We start from the raw sequence: 23,606 nt of genomic DNA, 5'->3' as shown, positions 1-23,606 counted from the left end.
GTTATAGGGGAGCGAATCGGTCATCGGTCGCGATCGGCCACTAGGCCACCGGGGAGGGTTTTGGTTCTGGCCAGCGGCTTGGGCACCCAAGAGGGGATTGCCGGGCTGCCTGTTGGCGGCCCGGCTGAACACAGGGGCATAACGGTCCTGGCCAAAAAAATAAAATGGCGGCCGCGGCAGTGGGCCTTTAATGGCCACCGCACCCGCCAGGATTCAGAGGGAATGAAAGGTGCACCGACAGAAAAAGCACGGCTCGGCAGGCCTAAGATTTTTCGTGCTGAATTTCGAGGGAGGTTGGGGGACACAGTGGTGCGCGCACTGATGACGCACGCACGGTCGCTTGGCAGCGGTGGGGCGGAAGTGGGAATCGCCAGAAAAACCCCCGAGCTGAATTTAGCTTGCGGCGGCCAATCGCTAAAAATCAGCAGTCGCTCGACTCCACCGCATGGCCGCCACAAACGGGTAGTAACGGGTCTAATTGGGGAGCTGAATTTCGCCCCCCACCCCCCGACATCTTCTCCTCCCGCTCTTTCCAGCCTTGGTTGGTGTCCTGAGCTAAGGGTCCTGATCCTTCGCCTAGATTTCTTAATTTAAAAAAAATAGTTACCTGGTGGGGATATCCATCACTGACGGAGCTCTGGCTTTCACTGTTATCATGTTCAACTTTTAGTTCGTCGTTTAAGTAAACGGACAGCACAAACTTTCCGTTTTCAATGGATAGGCAGAGGTATTTTTCCTATTAAAAAAAACCACTTGATTTAGACTTGCAGCCAGAAACAAAACAAAACAAAATTCATTACAAAGGGTTTTACAACTTAATCTCGTCATTCTGGACACATGTTTCTAAAGTTAAACTGAAAATACAACACAGACAAAATAAACCCTCTCCCTGACAGGATTAGAGGGGAGTTGAGGCGAGCCTTTTTCACCCAGAGGGTGGTGGGGGTCTGGAACTCACTGCCTGAAAGGGTGGTAGAGGCAGAAACCCTCACCGCATTTAAAAAATACTTGGATATGCACTTGAATTGCCGTAACCCACAAGGCCACAGACCAAGAGCTGGACAGTGGGATTAGGCTCGGCTGCCCTTTTTTGGCCAGCACAGACACGATGGGCCGAATGGCCTCTTCCTGTGCTGTAAATTTCTAAGATTCTATGACAGGTTTTGATATTATACTGTAGCTCTTTCAACTGAAGGAAAGGTTAGAGAGGCTGAAAGGTTAGCGGTGCGGTTTGAGTGGCGAGTGTTGATGCGAAATACAATGCTCAACTGAAACAAAAACCCAAACAGCAAATTGAATAGGTGTGTGGCACAGGCTTTCATGCCAAAAAGGCAATGGCTTCAGGAGAATGAAGAGTAGCCAGCCCCTCTTGATCAGGAGCAAGACAAAATTAGTTCAAGCAAACGTTACCATGGATGTTGTAAGTACTGGTCATGGTCCGAATACATTTGATGGTTCAGCTCCTGATTATAAATGAGGCATTATTTCCCTCACACCGACTTAGTTAATTCCCCAGATTATCAGATGGCTCATTGCTTAAGCAAACCCCTAGTCACCCGAGGGGGCACCTTATACTTGGGTACAGCTCTAGGGGCAGATGCAGCCCTCTTGCACTGCACTCAATTCGATGCTCTTCACGTACAAGCCTGTAGAGTGAGTGTTGGTTGGCTACTCAACGGTGAGGGCCCATTAGAAGCTGATTCTGTCTTCACTTGGGATCCACACACATATATCTACCAGGGCCTGCTCGGTAGAGCGTGAACAAGTGTTTTTCCTCCCAAAACCAGTTCTTAGTGACACATTGGCCAAGAGCAGCTACCTCAGCACAGAACTGAAGCTGGTCTGGGTGCCTCAGTAGAATACTACCTGATGCAATAGGGTGTCTCCGGAACAAAAACATTCTAGTTAGCGGTTTGACTTTTAAAAAGGGTTCTGAGGGGCGAGGTGGGGTGGGGAATCTCCTTAAAGTTGGCCTGATACAGATTTATTGCTTCAAATATATTTCCTTTCATTTTAATTTTCTCACCTTTCTTTTCCTATGAAAAGTGTTGATATCTTAATATAGTCACTTATTGCAAAATGATCACCATTGTAATATCTACTTTGTTTCAACACAGCTGACAATGGCTCCCACTAGTGGCTTCCCCCAGCACTACAATCTGTTTTCACATGGATCCCAAAAGCCATGTTTTAGCTAAAAGAACCTTTGATAGTCTTTTAAAGCAACAGTATATCACTTTACCTTTAAGGGGCAAAACCTGTTAGAATGCTTTAAGAGGATTTAGTTCGATGCTATCTCAGTATCCTTTCACTTAGGTTTGTATTATTATAGCAAATGTGGGAGAAAGTGAAATCTAAATCTTGATTCTATATATAAACAACAGACAGGTGCGGTTTCAGCACATACCATAGTAAGAGATAAGATATAACCTACACACTTATTGTACTCGAAACAAAGCTTGTAGCACAGAGGCAAGGGCTGATAAGATTGGGCCAACACCTAAAAATGTGGTCTTGGCAAAACGTGCAAACTATGTATTCGTACCTCATCATCATTAGGCAGTCCCTCGGAATCGAGGAAGACTTGCTTCCACTCTAAAAGTGAGTTCTCAGGTGGCTGTACAATCCAATGTGGGAATTACAGTCTCTGTCACAGGTGGGACAGACAGTGGTTGAAGGAAAGGGTGGGTGGGGAGTCTGGTTTGCCGCACGCTCCTTCCGCTGCCTGCGCTTGCTTTCTGCATGCTCTCGGCGACGAGACTCGAGGTGCTCAGCGCCCTCCCGGATGCACTTCCTCCACTTAGGGCAGTCTTGGGCCAGGGATTCCCAGGTGCTGGTGGGGATGTTGCACTTTATCAAGGAGGCTTTGAGACATTTTCTCTGCCCACCTGGGGCTCGCCTGCTGTGTAGGAGTTCAGAGTGGAGCGCTTGCTTTGGGAGTCTCGTGTCGGGCATGTGGACGATGTGGCCCGCCCAACGGAGCTGGTCGAGCGTGGTCAGTGCTTCGATGCTGGGGATGTTGGCCTGAGCGAGAACACTGATGTTGGTGCATCTGTCCTCCCAGGGGATTTGCAGGATCTTGTGGAGGCAGCGTTGGTGGTATTTCTCCAGCGTTTTGAGATCTCTGCTGTATATCTGCCCTCCTATATGGCTCAGAGATCCTGGTTTGAGATCCTGGTCTTCAAACATTCTCTTTCTCAAACGACCGAAGGCTGCTCTGGCACACTGGAGGCAGTGTTGGACCTCGTCATCGACGTCTGCCCCTGCTGATAGTAAGCTCCCGAGGTATGGAAAATGGTCCACGTTGTCCAAGGCCATGCCGTGGATTTTGATGACCGGGGGGCAGTGCTGTGTGGTGGGGTCAGGTTGGTGGAGGACCTTTGTCTTACGATGTTTGGCGTAAGGCCCATGCTTTCGTACGTCTCGGTGAAGGTGTTGACGATGGCTTGACGTTCAGCCTCTGAATGTGCGCAGATGGAAGCGTCGTCCGCATACTGTAGTTCAATGACAGAGGATGGGACAGCCTTGGATCTAGCCTGGAGGCGGCGGAGCTGTGCATTATGTAAGCACAGGCCCAGCTTGTATTATAATACAAGAAAAGAACCTGGTCCCCTTTAACTTCAGGGCGTTCGAGGGTGAGGAGTGACGCAGCTGTGCGCAGAGGCTGGAGTGCACGAGCTGGTCACTCCGGGACTTGTGTTGCTCTCAGACATCAGAGAGCGTTCTCGGAGAGTGTTCTCGGGGGTACTCGGAGCCTGGGGGCCAGGCTATATTATGTGCATGTCAGTTAGTATAAATGGAGGACCAGATCAGTCACTGCAATAAAGCTTGCTATTATAAAAAAACACTCGCGTGTGAATCATAAGCGGAGTTAGTGTTGCCGGACTCACAACCCTTTGTTGCGACAGTAACCACTTAAGAAATTGGAGGTTTTGGAGAGCACGTGGCAGAGATTTACTAGAATGGTTCCAGGGATGAGGCATTATACTTCTGTTCTTAGACTGGAGAAGCTGGGCTTGTTCTGCCTGGAGCAGTGAAGGCTAAGAGAAGATTTGATCGAGGTGTTTAAAATTGTGAAAGGTTTAGATAGATTAAATAAGGAGAAACTGTTTCTATTGGCTGAAGGTCGATAACAGGAGGGCACAGATTTAATGTGATTGGCAAAAGAACCAGAGGTGACATGAGGAATTATTTTTTTTTTTTACTTGTTAGAATGCTTTATGCATTGAATAGTTAGGATTTGGACTGCACTGCCTGATAGGGCGGTGGATGCAGATTCAATAGTAGCCTTCAAAAGGGATTTGGATAAATGCTTGAAGGAGAAAAAGTTGCAGGGATATGGGGAAAGAGCGGGGGAGTGGGACTAACTGGGTTGCTCTTTGAAAATGCCAGCGCGGACTCGATGGGCCGAATGGCCTCCTGCTGTGCTGTACATGCGTATGATTCTATGAAACAAGACACTGCATTTGCCTTTCATTTGTAAGAGAAGACAGACCAGGAAAATCTACGGTTCGACTCCTGGTCTGTGCTGACCGAGCTGATCTCAGGGAAGACAGCAATGTGGCTGCTACACCTGGCCTCAGTCTCTGCAGGCTCGAGAGCAGAAAATGCAGCCAGTAATAATGCCCGCCGATCACTATCTAGTAAGTACATGCGTGTGGATGATTGGTTATGACAGGTTGAGGTTTGGCTGTGATGCCCCCCAAGGTTAAATAGTAGTATTAGGCAGTCCCTTGTGTCGAGGATAATTCTATGAAATAAGACATTACATTTTCCTTTCATTTGTAAGAGGAAACAGACCAGGAAAATCCACACCAAAAAAAAAAAGAGTTCTCAGGTGTTTCTATGAGGCACCAGGTCCCGAACTGCATATTGAAGGCTGGAAGATGCCTGTGCGTGGATTCTTTTAACGTGTAGTGGCCGTTGTACACCAGCCACCACACGGGCTTGACAGAGCTAGGTCTTGGTCCAGTAGCAAGGGTTAACCAAGACGACTGGAAACCAGCTCTGCTGCACTGACCTAGTGTGCACACATAATCCTACTGTCCATGGAATTCATTGGTCATAGTACGGGCCTCACGGCCTTGCTGCTAGCCCATGCTGCACCTTCCCTGGGCCCCGACCTCGATGCTGGTACACACTGTGCCACTCCTAGGCCTCGGCCCTGCCGCTGGGCTTCAGCTCGCTCTGATCTCTCTCCACTCCTCGATTCTGTCCTCGAGGTCTAGGAGCGGTGAGGTCGGGGCCCAGGAGTGGAGAGAGATCAGGCCCAGGAGCGGAGAGAGATCGGGGCCCAGGAGCGATGAGGTCGGGGCCCAGGAACGGAGAGAGATCGGGGCCCAGGAGCGGAGAGAGATCAGGGCCCAGGAGTGGAGAGAGATCAGGCCCAGGAACGGAGAGAGATCGGGGCCCAGGAGCGATGAGGTCGGGGCCCAGGAGCGATGAGGTCAAGGCCCAGGTTAAATAGCCTGCCAATGCTCATTGTCTAGAGTCATGTACGAAGAATGGCCAATTGGGGGTGGATCCAAAAGGCTGCTGCTGTTCACGGACTGAGAGCCCGAAGATCAATGCCGTCAGCAGATGTGTGATAAAGACCAGCCCCTTAGTTGGACATTCTATGGAGAATTAATGGTTTTATTTGGTGGATGTTCTAAATTAATTAACCGTGGGATATACGTCCTGAAATCCCTGGACCGGTAGAAAGATAAAGGCTCCAGAGTCAAAGTGGCCAGCCCCTCTCCTGCCCACAGAGTGGTGAGGGGCCACTGCAATATTCCAGGCCTCCTGCTGGGATGCTCGGGGAGTGCGGTAAAGGGGACAGCAACCTCCCTGTTTATGTCGGTCGCCCACTCCCTAGGATTTGGGCCAGACTGACGGGCAAAGGTTAGGCCTTGCCCCACTCCCGGTGGCAGGCGGTGGCGCGAGGAATGCCATCAGGCCAACTCAATTCGCAAGCGTTAAAACTGTCCGTGAGTGAGAGCAACAGCAAGGCTGGGCAGACCAGCAAATGGCAGCCAGTTTGGAGATGGCTTGATGGCCTAAAGCAGAACAACACTTGAATCCAGCTAGAAAAGGCGAACATAAAGACCTACCTTTTCCTGCATGAAGAAGAGGATGCCGTTGTAAGAAGCAATGCGAACCGTTTGTTCAAAACGAGAGGCCGAGGAAAATGGGCCTTGTATTTTGATTTCGGCATAGCCAGTGCCATCAAAGTAAGAACTGTCACTCTCTGCACCTTGAGTAGATTTGTATCTGGAACAAGAACACAGAGAGTCATGAATTAAAGGCAGGACACTCAAATATTCATTCTTAATGTCAATGATAAGCATGTGGTCCTTGGCCTGTGGATAAACCAGAGTCCAATTTATACAGCACATAAAATGCTGTTGGATGGCGATATCCCAACAGTCAGTGCCAATTAGAGACATCACACAAAGCTCAACACCACTGAAACACTCAGCTGGCCAGGCAGCATCTGTGGAGAGTGTAACAGAGTTAACGTTTCAAGTTGAAGACCTTTCAGTCTTCTGTTCTAGTGAAAGGTTGTCAGCCAGAAACATTAACTCTGTTTCTCTCTCTCGGGGGAAAAAAAGGAGATAGTCCACTTTGCCGGGCAGGCAGACAATAACACACGGCCCATCCATCACTGTTCAACATGCGATACACGTACAGGTGGACGATTGTAACAAAAGAGTACTCATAAGAACATAAGAAATAGGAGCTGGTGTAGGCCATTTGGCCCTTGGAGCCTGCTCCGCCATTAAACAAGATCATTTACCTCAACCCCACCTCCCCGCACCATCCCCATACCCCGCAATTCCCTTAGTTCCCAAAAATTTATCAACCTCGGTCTTGAATATACTCAAAGACTGAGCGTCCACAGCTCTCTGGGGTAGAGAATTCCAAAGATTTTCCACCTTGAATGAAGAAATTTCTCCTAAATGGCCGACTCCTTATTCTGAGGCTGTGACCCCGTGTTCTAGATTCCCCGGCCAGGGGAAACATTTTCTCAGCACTAACCCTGTCAAGCCCCTTAAGTATTCAGAGAGTCATAGAAATTTACAGCATAGAAGGAGGCCATTCCGCCCACATCCCTGCTTTCTGTCCGTAACCTGTAAGTTGCTCTCCCTCAATACCTGTCCAACTCCCTTTTAAAATTATTTACGGAATCAGCTTCCACCAGCTTTTTATGTAAAGCATTCCAGATCCGGAAAACTACCTCAGTTAAAACATTTCTCCTCTTCGCCCCTTTAAATCTTTTGCCAATGATTTTAAATCTATGACCTTTAGTTATTGACCCATTCACCAGAGTGAATAGTTTTTCTCTAAGTACGCTATCGAAACCGCTCATCATCTTGAAAACCATATTAGATGACCTCTTAACCTTCTCTGTTCCACGAAGTACCGTCCTAACTTTCCCAACTTTTCCTCAAAACTGAAGTCCCTGATTACCATAACATCCTGGTAAACCTCCTCTGTACCCTTTCTGAGGCCTTTACATCTTTTCTCACGGGTGGTGCCCGGAACTGTCCACAATACATCAGCTGAGGCCTGTACCAGTGAATTATAAAGTTCTAGTTGTAAAAATCAACTAGACCGTTCCATTTAGTTTCTCTTCTTACCTCCTGCACGGTTCATCAATCTTGGTGTTTAGATTGAACGTTTGAACCAGGTTGTACAGACTGACGACTTCTTCATTCAGAGTTCCAAGTTCAATGCACCCTTTAAAGTTGGGATAGTTCAGTGTTTCAGGAGGCTGGAAGAGATGTGAGTCGGAGTAGTTGTGAAATAAGAACATAAAAAATAGGAGCAGGAGTAGGCCATTCGGCCCCTTGAGCCTGCTCTGCCATTCATGATCTTCGACCTCAATGCCACTTTCCTGCACGATCCCCAATAAGAATGTATATCCTGAGGCAGATTTTCCGGACTGCAGTAAAATGTACTCAATTTTTGGACTTACTGGGCTAGATATTCGGTTACGGTATTTTTACGCCAAAGTTACCGTTTTCGCTTCGCTACCGTTAGTAGGCCCGATTTTTGACCTTCAATTTGCGCTGTGGTAAAAATCGGCATTGCACGAGGATTTGTGGCGCAAATCGCGAGTTTCGGCAACTTAAGTCCGGGGCCAGCAGCGCTGCGAGAGGCGCCTTGGGAGGGAGGGGGGAAAAACAATAAAAAATTGCAAAAAGCATTCACAAAACATTCAAAAAACCCTTACTTTCTGAAAAAGAGTTGAAAAATAAAAACTTTATATCTTACCTTTTTTGCAGGTCTTCATGCTGGCAGGGCTGCAACACAGGGTCTTTCCCCGTCGGTATTCTGGGCACAGAATACGGGTGCGGAGAGCGCCAAATATCGGTCGAAAGCCCTATTTTGGGTGTTGCGCGACGGCGCTCCCCTCTCCCCGGCGGTACGTGGAAAGCACCGCCGTAAAAAGGTGCCCGAAGTTCCCGCCGACCGCGGAGGGTGAAATATCGCCAAAATCCCGGTCGCAATGTCGGCGAATTTCTAGCCCGTTATGCGTTAACCAGAGAATGCTACGCATTGAGAAATGTCTTGATGTTTGTAAATCTCTCAATTCTGCAGAAAATCTTTGATGAGGGATCGCACGGTATTGGGGAAGATTAAAGGGTGAGAAATCAGGAGGGTGGTAAATTTTATTTAAAAGCTGGTTGGAGGGGAGTTAACCAGAGATTGGGAGCGAAAGGCAGTTTCTCAGTGTGGTTGGAAGTGGGTAAGTGGGGTCCCACAGGGTCCTGATATGGAACTGCTTCTGTTCATTGTCTGCATCAATGATTTGGATGCAAAGTTACAAGGACCTGGGAATTTCTTAAACTGGGTTACGATGGTAGTGGCGGAAATGATCGCATATGGACCTTGGTTTATTCCTCCAGCCAGAGGAGCTTTAGGGCTGGGCTTCTACAACGGCCTCAACCCAACCCTTACTCAGACCCATGTTCCTGGGTCAGGGCTTATTGTCAGTGCAGGGTGGGTTCCTGGTGTGCAATGTATCTGCTTCATGGGTTCTTAGCTTAAGAACTCACATTGCTATCAAGAACTAGTTGGTTTATTAGCAAAGGATTAACAATCACACTAGACATTACCAGTTCTTCCACCAGGCTCACAACCACCTGCCTCGTCATGGATCCCCCGAACCCAACTGGCTGGGGTTTTATTGAGTCTTGTGAACATCACGTGACTGGTCACGCCAGTCCCAACTCAACAGCTCTATGAACCTGTGAGCATACTCGCAGGTGCATTCATTACATGGTGGGTTCCCTGCCACCATAAGGGAGCCCGCCACTGCTCGGGGAGGAAGGAGCGGTTGTACCACAGTGGGACAAATGATTATGAATCAACAGTCCATTTGGCAGCAGTTGTGGTTGTACCGTGGCAGATGTGAAGCTGAAGCAGTGTGAGATCGCCTCCTGGTGGCGGTTTCAATCCTCTTCCCTAAATCTCAACTTAAGTGACCTGCAGCGTTGATGTAAAGTCAAAACCACTTCACATCTGTGCAAAATATATGAGGTATAACTAGTCTAGTCTTTTAAAATATAAATAACTTCAATTAATATAAATGCATTAAAAAAGTATCTGTTAAGAAAAACTAAGCAAGCCCTAAAAACATAAGAAACAGAAAAAAATTAAAGTACAAAATAAGGAACAATATTTAAGAATGCTTTGTCTGCTGCACTCGTGTCTGTACGAAAACGCTCCAATCCACAGGAACATTTCAGAATCACTGAGTTTTAACATCGATTAAATTAACCACTAGAGGGCACAACACAGCAGCAAATCATCGGGATAACTTGAAGTTTGATGCGGGAAAGTGTTGGGAGATTTTCTGATAAAGGTGGGATTCCTTGCCCTTCCCTCAGTGAAGTTTGGTACAATACACCATTTGAAAAACAAACACTTTGTACTTACAGTGAAATCAGAAGGGTAGCCACCAACATAAAACACGACATCCTCAGGGGTTAGATTCAGTAGAGTGTCATCACCTTTAGCAAACCCATCTCCCCTGGTTTCCATGACAGTGCCTTTTTCAACAGTGTACGAGATTCGTCCATACTGCAGTATCCTGCAGAGGGAGAGCAGTGTTTAAAATAACATTTAATTTAGGATTTGAATGCAGTTCTGTCAGCCATCAGAGTGTGTGAATCTTTGCATATTAGACCCTGACCTTTCTGCATTAATTATATAGGCATTACATTTTGAATTATCTTAAAAATGCCTTAAATGATATCGTCACTTTAGTGTGGGGGGGGGGGGGGGGAGTGGGGACATAACTTTGTTACAATAGATAGACAGGAAATGAATGTTGCCGATATCAGCAGATGTACACTTAACGTGGCTGTATCACACTCAATGTTCCCTGTAATTTTCTCTCGATGTGCCGGCCCTTTAACTGGCTGCACGGGCCATTCACCGTTTCGCGCAGGCGCCGATATTTACATCGACAGGTCCGTGAGCGGCCTGCGCGGGACCTATGGAGAGCCAGGCGGCCGTGCAGTTTAACGGGAACAGTGCAACTTTAACACAGGCACTGGCCCTTTTTTTTAAAAAAAAAACAAGCTCTCTACTAAATTAGAAGTAGGGAGAATTATACAAGCGCATTAATCGTTCCTGCACTGATATTGCCAACGGTGATTTTCAGGCGTACTTCCTGTGACAAAGAAGGCAGAGAAACAGGTGCTATACCTTTCCAGTTTGACCGTGTCAAATCTATCGCTGCTGATTTTGGTGTCGGTTTGAAGAGTGGCCTCCTCACTGCCCAGTTTGTAAATCCACACTAGTTTACCATTTTTTATAGCAACGCCCATGTAATCCCCATAGGGCTGCAAAGAAAGAATTCTTGTCAAAACTTTGAAATACAATCGTCAAAACAGTGGGTGGGGAGAGAGTAAAAAAAGGTTTTCGTTCTTACATTCTGCCCGCCAAGGTACAGGACAAACTGACTGGAGGAATCAGCAGTTTGCCTTCTTTTCCGATTCGCTTTTTCGCTTTGAATGTAGAATGACAGCGAGGTGTATGCCTTCAAGTCATCTGGGTTGCTGGGCGACCTAACCTGCACACCTGAAGTGCCATTGAATTTCATTGGCACTTTTACCTGAGGACGAGAAGAGTTAGTTGGAAGATTACAATGTCTATGCGTGCACCCCCTTCCTCTCCATTTTCCACAATGCGTTATACACTTAAGGAGTCCATTATGTCGTGCTATACTGTGAAAAGCACCCTGTGGGTGTCAATATCACCATGCCAAAGTGACAAACCCAGACCGCAATGTACAGACACTCATAACTTGCCCTGGGCATTTGAATTGGCATGGGCATAAAAGCTCAAAATCCTGGCCCCATGGCATTGCCCTCACATGGTTACATTCCTTCCCAATGTAACCAGCGCATCTCCTGCAATGTCTCGTCTCCTGTGCCCACATGGCTACCCCTGGTGTGCCCCTTGCTTCCATCCTTCACCTAGTCCTATTACTCCCTCCCTAAACCTCTCCGCCTCTCGTTCCTCCTTTCAGACGCTCCTTAAAACCCACCTCTTTGACCAAGCTTTTGGTCCCCTGTCCTAATTTCTTCTTTTGTGGCTCAAGTTTATCTGTTTTGTCTTGTAACACTGCTGTTCATGAAGCACCTTGGGACGTTTTACTACGCTAAAGGTGCAATAGGAATAAAAGTTATGATTATTATTACTCATTTACTTGCTGACACCTGATGACACGATCCATAAGTATCGGGCCAGCTTCCATTCATGTCCGGACGATAGCTGAGCTTCGCCTCCATATTACCACTCTCCATTCTACAGCTGTCCAACTGCTTGCCCGACATCAGATCATGGATGAGGCATTGTCTTTGCTTCCCAGCAGCAGTCACTATATATCAGCCGAATGGTGGCAGTACAAAGCCACCTTGTTTGGTTACGTCTGTGATCCTGTGAACTTTAGCATTAATTTTGTGGGTTTAGGAGAACCCACATTATTCATACATTTATGTTTTTTACTAATATTTATTTCATCGGACAACCCTGTGTGATACAGTTTACTGCTGTTCACAGTTTGTGTCACTGCAGGACAGCTAGAAGATTCAAGCTTGGAGTGTTCCTTGTGTGCAAAATTAAAATTCAACTTCAAGGCGGAGATGGACAGATTTTTGAACTACAGGGGAGTCAAGGGTTATGGGGAACAGGCAGGAAAGTGGAGTTGAAGCCAAGATCAGATCAGCCATGATCGTATTAAATGGCGGAGCAGGCTTGAGGGGCCAAATGGCCTACGCCTGCTCCTATTTCTTTCTTAGGTTCTTAAAACCTTGGTGACCTACATAATTAGCTGCAATTTTCCAACTGCTCTTCCTGTACTCTTGAAAACATGGTGTACAATGTTGTATGTAAGTAACCGGAGAAAGGGACAGTACAAAGGCATCCAGAGGAATGCGCAAATGGGATGACAAATATTTGAAGCTCAGCTATGCAAAGGGCAAAGTGATTTATTGCTCAGATACCAGATTCTAACGCACTCCAGGATGTCTTAATGCAAAATTACAGCATTTGGGCTCAGTGTAGAAGTGTGCAGGGTTTTATTACAGGATGTTACGCTGCAACAAATCACCAGCTCAACTATGCCTTGTCTTTACAAGTTCAATCTGGTAAATGGATATCAGTGTATCACAGTACTTTCTAATATGCACATAACATTTTTGTTCTATTACATACCAGCCACGGCTCAACCTAAAATGTACATTTAAGAATTTCAGCCTTTAAGGAAATCTTAACCTGCAATCCGAAACATTGTGGCCATTTTGTTATGCGTTCCAGAATTTTACAAACAAGTGATTAGAGACAAAAATATTGTGCATTGCTGAAACACAACAGGTAAACCATAGCACGAGAGAGCAACTGCTAAAGTTAAAAAAAGACAAAGAAACACTTACCTTATTAGCAGCATTTCTGGCCTGTGAGATCAGCTCGCGAATGCGATCAATACTTGCAGAAATATTTGAAGTCTGGTTCCGGACTTCCAGCTTATTTAGTTTATCCAGGAGTAGTGGGATGGTTTCATTCAGAGCCGCCACTGTTGCAGTGATACAAGCAGAAACAAAAGCTTGTGAAACAAGTCTATCCCATTTTAAAATAAACGGTGAATGGTCAATTAGTCACATAATCCTCTGCCTGGGATTCAGGATCACTTTCAGCACTGTTATAGGGCTGATGTTCCTGATCTTTCCGCTCAGGGAATGCCTATTCCCCAGTGTAATGTTTGCACCTGTGAGGATGCTCACAGGTTTGTAGAGCTGTTGCATTGCGAGTAGCTTCACCACAAGGCTCAATAAAACCCCAGTCAGATGGGTCTAGGTCATCCACGATGAGGTATGTAGTTGTGAGCCTAGTGGATGAACTGGTAATGTGTAGTCCGATTGTTAAACCTTTGCTAATAAACCAACTAGTTCTTAATAGCAATGTGCTGCTATGAATTCTTAAGCAAAGAACCCATGAAGCAAATACATTACGCCCAGGTTCAAAGGTCAGGGGAATAAAAAATGTTGCCCTGGGATTGCCCGAGAGGCAGAGCAAATAATAAGCGGAGACCAAGCATGTAAATGCAAAGGAACTGTTGAGGGGTTGTTCCTGACGTACCACCTCAATTTCTTGACATTGTGGCCCAGGAATGGCCATGAAACTGGCAGCGAGGCTTCCACTGGGACCCTCCTCAGATCAGCGGGTGTGAGGGACTCCCAGCACCAAACCAAAGAGCAGCTGAAAGAACCAAATAAGTTGACCCCCCTGACCCTCAGACCCTAAGGCCTGCTCGCCAGCAGCAACAGTCAGAAAGAATCATAGTATCAGAGAGATTTACAGCATGGAAGGAGGCTATTTCAGCCCATCGTGTCCCTGTCGGCCAACAAGAGGTTATCCAGCCTAATCCCACTTTCCAGCTCTAGGTCTGTAACCCTGCAGATTACGGCACTTCAAGTGCACATCCAAGTACTTTTTAAATGTGGTGAGGGTTTCTGCCTCTATCACCCTTCCAAAGCAGTGAGTTCCAGACCCTCACAACCCTCTGCATTAATAAATGTCCCCTCAAATCCCCTCTAAACCTTATACCAATTACTTTAAATTTATGCCCCCTTGTTGTTGACCCCCTCTGCTAAGGGAACTAAGTCCTTTCTATCCACTATATCTAAGTCCCTCATAATTTTATACACCTCAATGAGGTCTCCCCTCAGCTTCCTCTGTTCCAAGAAAAACAAACCCAGCCTATCTATTCTGTCCTCATAGCTTAGATTCTCTACTCCTGGCAACATGCTCATAAATCTCCTCTGTACCCTCTCCAGTGCAATCATCATCATCATAGGCAGTCCCTCGGAATCGAGGAAGACTTGCTTCCACTCTTAGCATGAGTTCTTGGGTGGCTGGACAGTCCAACACGAGAACCACAGTCTCTGTCACAGGTGGGACAGACAGTGGTTGAAGGAAAGGGTAGCGGGGAGTCTGGTTTGCCGCACGCTCCTTCCGCTGCCTGCGCTTGGTTTCTGCATGCACTCGGCGTAGAGACTCGAGGAGCTCAGCGCCCTCCCGGATGCACTTCCTCCACTTAGGGCGGTCTTTGGCCAGGGACTCCCAGGGGTCAGTGGGGATGTCACACTTTATCAGGGAGGCTCTGAGGGTGTCCTTGTAGTGTTTCCGCTGCCCACCTTTGGCTCGTTTGCCGTGGACGAGTTCCGAGTAAAGCGTTTGCTTTGGGAGTTTCGTGTCTGTGCAATCACACCCTTTCTGTAATGCGGTGACCAGAACTGCATGCAGTACTCCAGCTGTGGCCTAACCAGTGTTTTATACACTTTAAGCATAATCCCCCTGCTCTTGTATTCTATTTCTCAGCTAACAAAGGCAATCATTCCGTATGCCTTCTTAACCACCTTTTCTACCTGGCCTGCTACTTTCAGGGATCTGTGGACATGCACTCCAATGTCCCTTTGTTCCTCTACACTTCACAGTATCCTACCAGTTAATGCGTATTCCCTTTCCTTGTTAGCCCTCCCCAAATGCATTACCTCACACTTCTCTGGGTTAAATTCCATTTGCCACTGTTCTGTCCACCTGACCAGTTGATTGATATCTTCCTGCAGTCCGCAGCTTTCTTCTTCATTATCAACCACTCAGCCGATTTTAGTATCATCTGAAAACTTTTTAATTAAAACCCCTATATTCAAGTCTAGATCATTGATGTATATCACAAAAAGCAAGGCTGGGTGTACTGAGCCCTGCTGAACCCCATTGGAAACATCCTTCCAGTCGCAAAAATACCCATCAACCATTATCCTTTGCTTCCTACCTCTGAGCCAATTTTGGATCCAACTTGCCACTTTGCCCTGGATCCCATGGGCTTTTACTTTTGTGACCAGTCTGCCATGTGGGACCTTATCAAAAGCTTTGCTAAAATCCATATACACTACATCATACGCTCTGCCCTCATCGACCCTCCTGGTTACCTTCTTGAAAAATTCAATCAAGTTAGTCAGACACGACCTTCCCTTAACAAATCCGTGCTGACTGTCCTTGATTAATCAGTGTCTTTCTAAGTGAAGAATTATCCTGTCCTTCAGGAGTTTTTCCAATAATTTTCCCACCATTGAGGTTAAGCCCTGAAGCCAGTAGCCATGCCTCCAATCACAGGTCTCTTGGGCCCGCAGCTGTGTTGCCAGGAAGGCAGACTTTCAGGCAAAAGGAATACCGTAACTTCTTAAACATTCATAATCAGGGAAACCTCCACACTTTAACACCAACTGAAATTCTAGCATTTTTTAAGATTCCTTTTACTCAGCAAATCTTATGTTTTATTTTTCGTGGCACAAAAGCTGAAGCTTCCGTGTCGCTTTCATTTTCTTTTTTTTTTTAATTGTCGTCTCAGCAACTTATTCTCCAGTTCCTTGTTTTGTCCCCTTCCTACCTCTCACTCTCTCTCCTGCTCTTTATGCCTCTCCTGTTTGTTTCTCAAGTTTCCACACTTGGAACAGAGGTGGGTTGTGTAAGCCAAATTCTATCCGGCTTCTTCACATTTTGTCTTCTTATTCACTTGGGATGCTTTCTCGTCCAAGCGCTTGGAGTACTAAATCCGTCCTTTTTGACAAGTCCGACAACCTCTTGGGCCCCCGGGACCTTCAACTTCTCTGGGAGACTGTTCGCGACTTTATCTCTTACAATAATAAGCACCCGCCATTTTGATTTTGGTTTCAGTGATGGAACGATGTTTTCCCACACAGTCGTCTCGCCTGCCGCCTTGTGGTGATGTTATAGACCGAGTCCGTCTCTCCCTATAAATTTGCGTGCGCGATATCTCCTCCAGCGGCAAGAACTGGTGAGCGGCCCGCGCGGGACCTCGCGATTGGTGCACGGCCACGCACCTTCGGGCGAATATTGGCTGTGTCTGTCCAGCACCAGGACAGAGAGGGCCACGAAATCTTGCCAATATGGAAAGAGGGCAGTTGGAAGAAGAGAGTGGTTGGCTCACTCTGCCACCTACTGTTTATGCTGCATTCTGGTAAGGATGATAACACTCCTAGCTGTGTTGTACAATACTTGGCTCACAATAAATAATCTGCTCTATTTATATGCTGCAGGAAGGGGTTAAAAAGAAGCCACTATTGGTTAAAAGATTAAAAGAGTGATGTGTACTGGACAGGTCACCTCTCTTGGATGGGTGAATTGGGCGTAGGGATCAGTGCATCCAATTAGCGATGCTCCCAATTTTCTGGAGATTAATTATCATCATTGGAAAATTGGGAATGCCAAGAATCAATGGCACTGGATTCCATTCCTGGGTCTTAGCTTCACCTTCCCCACTGGAGCACAGCTCGCAACATTCACCCTTAAATGTTACTGACATTTGCTTTCAACTTGAGCACAGTGCAGGCATTAGAATGTTTGCTGATAAAAACTGAATTAAAAAAATAATAACATATAATCAATGACTTCCAAAGTTGGCAACGTTGCATTTCTCTACATGGTGCTCTGTTCTGATTCTCGGTGATTGAATACCCAGATGATGTTTTCTCAGTTTGTATGTTTGCGGTAGATGGATTTGCACTGGGCTCATGCCAAAAATATCAGCCGCCAAACACACACAGCCGAGTCAACTGGGAATTTTATTACAGAAATATAATAAATGATGGAGAATTAGAATAAAACACATGCAAGGATTGGTTTCATGGTGGCTCCCCTCCAAGCTCTGCGATAAAACGATGATACCCAGTCCTTGCACCAGGAATTATCCCTTACTTCTTTATACTGCAGGGAGAAAAAACAAGGGTTGCCACTTACCAGATTTATTTGCCTCTTGCAGAGTTTTGTTAAAATCCTCACTGTCGGAAGGTGCTCCCCCATATTTCTCTTTCCATTGGTCGAGGATCTTTTTCATAGATACCAGAGTGTCAGACACATTGATAGCTGTGCTATTCGCAGTAGCAGCTATGAGCTTTGCACTCGCAATACTATCGACTATATCGCCTGCAAGAAAAACAGAGCTCACACTGTGACGACATGTACAAGATCACAGATCGAACAGCAAGGTACCTCTAAAAGCAAATAAAGGGGTCTTGGGTCAAATCCACTCAGTGTTCCCTACTCCATTCATAACTCCATCTGTTGTTACTCACCACAACTCTCGAAGTCTGATGTAGTTTGACAATGCAGCTTCCTAACTGTGGAATCAACTGCAAATTTGACACAATTTGACAATAACAATAGTGCCTTTAATGTAGCAAGACGTCCCAAGGTGCCTCACAGGAGCATTAGCAAACAACATTTGATACCAAGCCACATAAGGAGATATTAGGGCAGATGAGGTTTTAAGGAGCATCTTACAAGAGGAAAGAGAGGTGGAGAGGCGGAGAGGTTTAGAGAGGGAATTCCAGAGCTTCGGGCCACGCCAGCCAATGGTAGAGCGGGAACAGGCAAGAGGCCAGAATTGGAGGAACGCAGATATCTCGGATAGTTGTAGGGCTGGAGGAGGTTACAGAGATTACAAGTGGTGTCAGGTAGTGACTCTCTCCAAAAAGGAAAGTCTTGGCCATCTTGAGCATCAACGACATCACCATTGTCAGTCACCCACCCACATCTTGCAGGTCACCATTGACCAGAAGCTAAACTGGACGGACCATATCAACACTGTGATCATAAAAGCAGGTTGAGGATGGGCTCACCTCCTGAACCCATCAAAGCCTGCCCACCACCCACAAGACAGTCAGGAGTGTGATGGAATACTCACCACCAGCCTGGGTAGGTGCAGCTACAACAACACTCGAGAAGCTCAACGCCATCCAGGACCAGGCAGTTTGCTTGTTTGGCCCCCGTTACCAGGCTCAATGTGCACCCCTCTCACACTGGATACAGTTGCTGCAGTATGTACGATCTATTGGATACACTGCAGCAACTCAACAAGGTTACTTCAACAGCCCTACCCTCCCCGGCAACCTCTACCACTGGAGAAGGACAAGAGCAGAAACGTCACGAGAACACCATCACCTCCAAGTTCTCCTCTAAGTCACAGATCATTCTAATTTGAGCATGTATCGCTCAGTTAATATCCTGGAATTTCCTACCTAAGACCATGTGAGAGCACCACCACCACAAGGACTACAGCAGTTCAAGGAGAAAGCGGACCATTACCTTCTCAAGGCAACTAGGGAAGGACAATAAATGTGGCCTTGCCAGCACCCAAATCCCAAGGACAAAAACTAAACAACATTGTCCAATTGCACAAGCTACTAATGTCAGTCTCCTTCTGTCGGACATAAATCAAGCTAGCAGTTCAAGATAGATTAAATTCAGGTGATGCTATTTGTATTGTGCTTGTATTTATTTGCCTGCATAAACAACAACAACTTGCATTTATATAGCGCCTTTAACACGGTAAAACGTTCCGAGGCTCTTCACAATAGCATTAACAAACAAAATTTGACATTGAGCCACAGAAGGAGATATTAGGGCAGATGTCCAAAACTTGGTGAAAGTGGTAGTTTTTATGGAGTGTCTTAAAAGGAGGAAAGAGAGACGGAGAGGTTTAAGGAGGGAATTGCTGTACCATACACGACCAAAACATGGGGACTCTCCATTCTCCACTATTGTCCACCTAGAGCTCCTTTCCATTGTGCAGGCTCTATCATATCAGTACTATAACCTTGAGATGAGGATAAATGTACAGTTTTGGAATCTCTCCATTGAATATGCACTCAAAATCCACTGCTACAATGCACACCCAGTTTTCAAACACACTGCCATATTCCATGGAGTTGGTCTATTATCTTAGCGGAGTCTCTTACTTTTGGCCATTGTATGTGTATGACGTGTCCACAGGGACTTTCTTTTTAAGTATGCAGGTACAGCAAGTGATCAGGAAGGCCAATGGAATCTTGGCTTTTATTGCAAAGGGTATAAAAGCAGAGAAGTCTTGCTACAGTTGTACAGGGTATTGGTGAGGCCACACCTGGAATACTGCATGCAGTTTTGGTTTCCATAGTTACGAAAGAATATACTTGCTTTGGAGGCAGTTCAGAGAAGGTTCACTAGGTTGATTCTGGGGGTGAGGGGGTTGACTTATAAGGAAAGGTTGAGTAGGTTGGGCCTCTACTCATTGGAATGCAGAAGAATGAGAGGTGATCTTATTGAAACGTATAAGATTATGAGGGGGCTCGACAAGGTGGATGCAGAGAGGATGTTTCCATTGATGGGGGAGATTAGAACTAGGGGCATAATCTTAGAATAAGGGGCCGCCCATTTAAAACTGAGATGAGGAGAAATTTATTTTCTCAGAGGGTTGTGGATCTGTGGAATTTGCTGCCTCAGAGAGCTGTGGAAGCTGGGACATTGAACACATTTAAGACGGAAATAGACAGTTTCTTAAACAATAAGGGGATAAGGGGTTATATGGGGAGCGGGCAGGGAAGTGGACCTGAGTTCATGATCAGATCAGCCATGATCGTATTAAATGGCGGAGCAGGCTCGAGGGGCCGTATGGTCTACTCCTGCTCCTATTTCTTATGTTCTTATTAAGAAGGTAGCAAATGAATGCTAGGTGAATATTCGGGTCACCAGTCCAACCAATCAGCTGCGAGCAGGCACCTCTAGGGGTACTAGAGGGAGCACTATGGAGAGCTATACCGGAGATGGCTCTTATTAACATCAATGCCAATTCAAAACTAACACGCAGATGATTTTCAGTGAAAAACAAAAGCTGAATTTCAGTAGAAATCTGATCTTGTTATGCTACCATAGATTGAGTACAGTATTAGGTATAAAATGCCTTTGCTAATTGGATAAAGGTTGATCTTTAGAAGGGGACATTTTGCAACTCCTTAATTACTCGAGTGCAGCAGTGTTAACAACTAAAGGATCTTTTATAAAAACAAAAGCAAAATACTGCGGATACTGGAAAGAGAGAAACGTCATCGACCTGAAACGTTAACTCTGTTTCTCTCTCCACAGATGCTGCCTGACCTGCTGAGTATTTCCAGCATTTTCTGTTTTTATTTCAGATTTCCAGCATCCGCAGTATTTCGGTTTTGTATTAATGTTTAATTCACTGCATTTTTCTTTGAGGAATGTCCACCTTGAAGAAGTTCTGCTCTTCTCAGAGACGGGATTTCCATTTGTCTCTTTTACCAAACGATCTTTTAAATTGGTCTTCTATTTAGGATTCCCGGTAAAATTGGTTCTCGAAGTCTGTGGAAATCAGTTTTAACCGCATAAATTGGGAGTTGGCTCCAAGCTGCCGGACTCTTGGAATCCAAATTAAAAGAGCAACATAATGGTTCCTCAACACAAACCTGTTACTGTTTCTTTTTTTAACTGTAAATCTGTTATTCCCATGCAAGTCTGAAACAATACGTTCAAGGGAGGTGTACAGGAAATGGTTAGATAGTTACAATTACAAGGGTGGTACTCTTTAATTATTGCATTCACCTCCGACAAAATCCCACATCAGGATAATTACAAACCTCTATTAATGCCTTTCAGCATATTTTGAGCAGATGTCAGCTGGTTGAGGAGCTGGTTCTTCTTGGCTTCTGCTTCATTCAGTCGCTTCTTTGAGTCTTTCAGCACTGGCTTCAGTTCTGTCACAAGATAACAAAAGACGTTTTGATTGCGCACTTCAGCCTCAAAGAGCTTCCGTCAGACCAGAGGACTGAGACATCACCTACCATCTTCCAATTTCTTCTGAGCATTTTTAGCCTCTTTCTCAAGCCGGGTGGCGGATGCCTTCAAATCGGCAGCTTGACGAGCCAGATCGTCATCCATTACTTGCTGAAATACAGTTTGCAAAAGTATATTCAAATGAAATGGTTAAGCCGTCGCCGCCTGTCGGGAACAGTAGGGGGTGGGAAACGCAGCGGAAAATACATTTGTGCATTTTGGGAGCACTAGATGGTCTCCCGTGGTGTTGCTCACTGTGTGTCGGCGGACATGATGTTTTCTAACAGTTGAATTGTCAATAAAAAGTGTGACATGGAAAATAGTGCAGAAAATCAACGGGGCACTTGCAGGCAGTGCGTGCCACATGCAACATTTTTATATATTGTGTTAGTTGACTGTTCACGGCGTTTCACTTGGGTCATCAAAACGAAATGTCATCTTCAGGTGAAGTGGAAAGATTTAGATCAGGGTGGCGAGAGATTATTTAATCCTGATTTTAAAGTCAGACGTTCTGCCCTTAGTTTTATATTTGTGTTATAAATGGCCATGGCTACATTTATAACAGAAATTGCCATTGTAAACTTGCCATGTTGTAATTACTGGGGGTGGAGGAGGAGGGGGAGATGTAACTAGAGCCTCACATTAGCCCAAATTTACTGTCAGTGAAAAATCAACTGACTCCTACACCGGGGTAATCCTGGGGAGGGAGATTTGTACAGGGCAATAGTGGCATGGAGTTTTATTTTAACATTTGCTGGGCCGCTTTGGGAGCAGCCTCCAGTGGTTCCTGTTTTTTTTTTAAAAATCGCTGGTTAGGCCACTAACTGCCTGCTATAAAAGGCAGAGTGTGCACGGTACATACCCATCCATTTGTACCTTGAGATTGCAATTGGAGTCCTATGTATTTCAGAGAACCTCAATTTGCATATTACCAGTGGCTTCCGTCTGCAACAGGCGAGTGCTCCAGCCGCCCTCCCTCAGGACCCTAACCAAGATGGTGGCGGTGGCTGCGGCAGCATAAACGGGTAACGACCCACCACCATCTTTGGACCACAGACACCTCACTTTGTGCCAGGTGGAGGGTGTCAAAATTGGATCGATGATTCTTTCATCCTAAAAAGCTCATGCCCACTTGAAACTAGGACAGAATTATCCAACCGTATTTTACTTAGAGCACTCAAGAGTGGCCAGATAGAGGAAACTTTCATCTCATTAGATTGAGCTAGCATGGAACCCAGGCCCCACAGGTAAAAGAGAATGGGGCCGATTTTCATCACCTCACCGCCCGCTGCCGCCCACTGCCACCGACATTCCTCCTGCAGATCCGCCCAGTGCCACTTTCGGGGTGACCTGGAGCGGGCGGGAGGGGAGAGCCGCCGGGAACCGTCCGCTGACGTCAGCGGACGGCCGAGTGGCACAACTGAGCTCCCGCCCGCCGAGCTCCCAGATTCCTGTGGGCGGGAGTCGGCGGCAGAACGGGGGTGGACCGCTGGCTGCAGGTTGGTCTGTCCCCGACGGTCAGTCTGAAGAATCTGAAAAAAAAGGTAAGTGAACATTTTGATACTTTTTTTCCAAGAGCGACATACCTGGATGGGGTCCCCTGAAGGTCTTCGGATATTTTTATTTTTTGCTGTTGTTTTTTTTTTCAGGTCTTCGACCCTCCGTGGGCCCGACTCCATCCTCGGCGGCACTTGGGCAGTAAGCACCTCTGCCGCCGAGAATGAGATCTCCCACCCGCTGCCGCCCAGATTGGTGGTGTACGTCGTCCATTTTCCACCCACCGACCTTCGAGGGACCTCGACCATGAATGTCCCGCCCAAAGGGCCATCCAGTACCTCGGTGGCCACCGGCGGCACTTGGCCAGGCGGAGGCCTTGATGAAAATCGACCCCAATATTCCAATCCTCTACCTAATTCATTTTTACCTCTAAAGCCTTCATAGCTGCGTCATCGGCCTCCTTTGCTGCAGTTCTGGCTCTCTCCACCGCCTCAATAATACCGGCATACGCATTGGAAGCATTCACGGCTCGACGAATGAATCCGTCTTGGTTTGTATCTTCAATCGCCCTGTCAACAACCACAAGATGAGATTTATCTGGCTACTATTAGATGTCCATTAGCTCTCTAAATACAGGATATTCCACGCCGCTGACAGCATCACTTAGTATGTTGGTTTCGGTCTCCCAAAAACAGACCGCCGTTAAATAGAAACTTAAGTGAAGAAATTAGAAAAACACGCGAGCCCTTTCATTGATTCAAGCATGACGGTGAGGTAGCCTGTAGCAGTGTTCCCTCTAAAATGTCACTGTTGTGCGCAGCTAGCTTTTTTTATATTTAAAAAATATTTGCGCGGCTGCATATTAATACCGCACAGTATTACAGCGCTTGTGAGCAGCCTGCGCGGTACCTTCAAGATTGCTA

At 46.3% G+C, this 23,606-nt stretch overlaps 1 protein-coding gene across 1 annotated transcript in view; it reads right to left on the bottom strand.

Moving 5' to 3' along the window:
• lama5 (laminin, alpha 5) overlaps nt 1-23,606 on the bottom strand; it is a 360,316-nt gene that overhangs the window by 45,862 nt on the left and 290,848 nt on the right. The window contains exons 56-66 of the mRNA XM_070896270.1: nt 23,111-23,252; nt 21,195-21,297; nt 20,991-21,107; nt 17,317-17,502; nt 12,933-13,072; nt 10,928-11,110; nt 10,702-10,838; nt 9,928-10,081; nt 7,623-7,756; nt 6,093-6,252; nt 608-736 (exon numbers count right to left, since the gene is read on the bottom strand). Coding sequence (XP_070752371.1) covers nt 608-736; nt 6,093-6,252; nt 7,623-7,756; nt 9,928-10,081; nt 10,702-10,838; nt 10,928-11,110; nt 12,933-13,072; nt 17,317-17,502; nt 20,991-21,107; nt 21,195-21,297; nt 23,111-23,252 — 1,585 coding nt within the window. The remainder of the gene's footprint in view (nt 1-607; nt 737-6,092; nt 6,253-7,622; nt 7,757-9,927; nt 10,082-10,701; nt 10,839-10,927; nt 11,111-12,932; nt 13,073-17,316; nt 17,503-20,990; nt 21,108-21,194; nt 21,298-23,110; nt 23,253-23,606) is intronic.

The sequence above is a fragment of the Pristiophorus japonicus genome, chromosome 12 (assembly GCF_044704955.1).
Source record: "Pristiophorus japonicus isolate sPriJap1 chromosome 12, sPriJap1.hap1, whole genome shotgun sequence".
Classification (NCBI taxonomy): Eukaryota; Metazoa; Chordata; class Chondrichthyes; family Pristiophoridae; genus Pristiophorus; species Pristiophorus japonicus.
The sequence above is the reverse complement of the archived record's forward strand: the minus strand, read 5'-3'. Positions and strand labels throughout refer to the sequence as shown.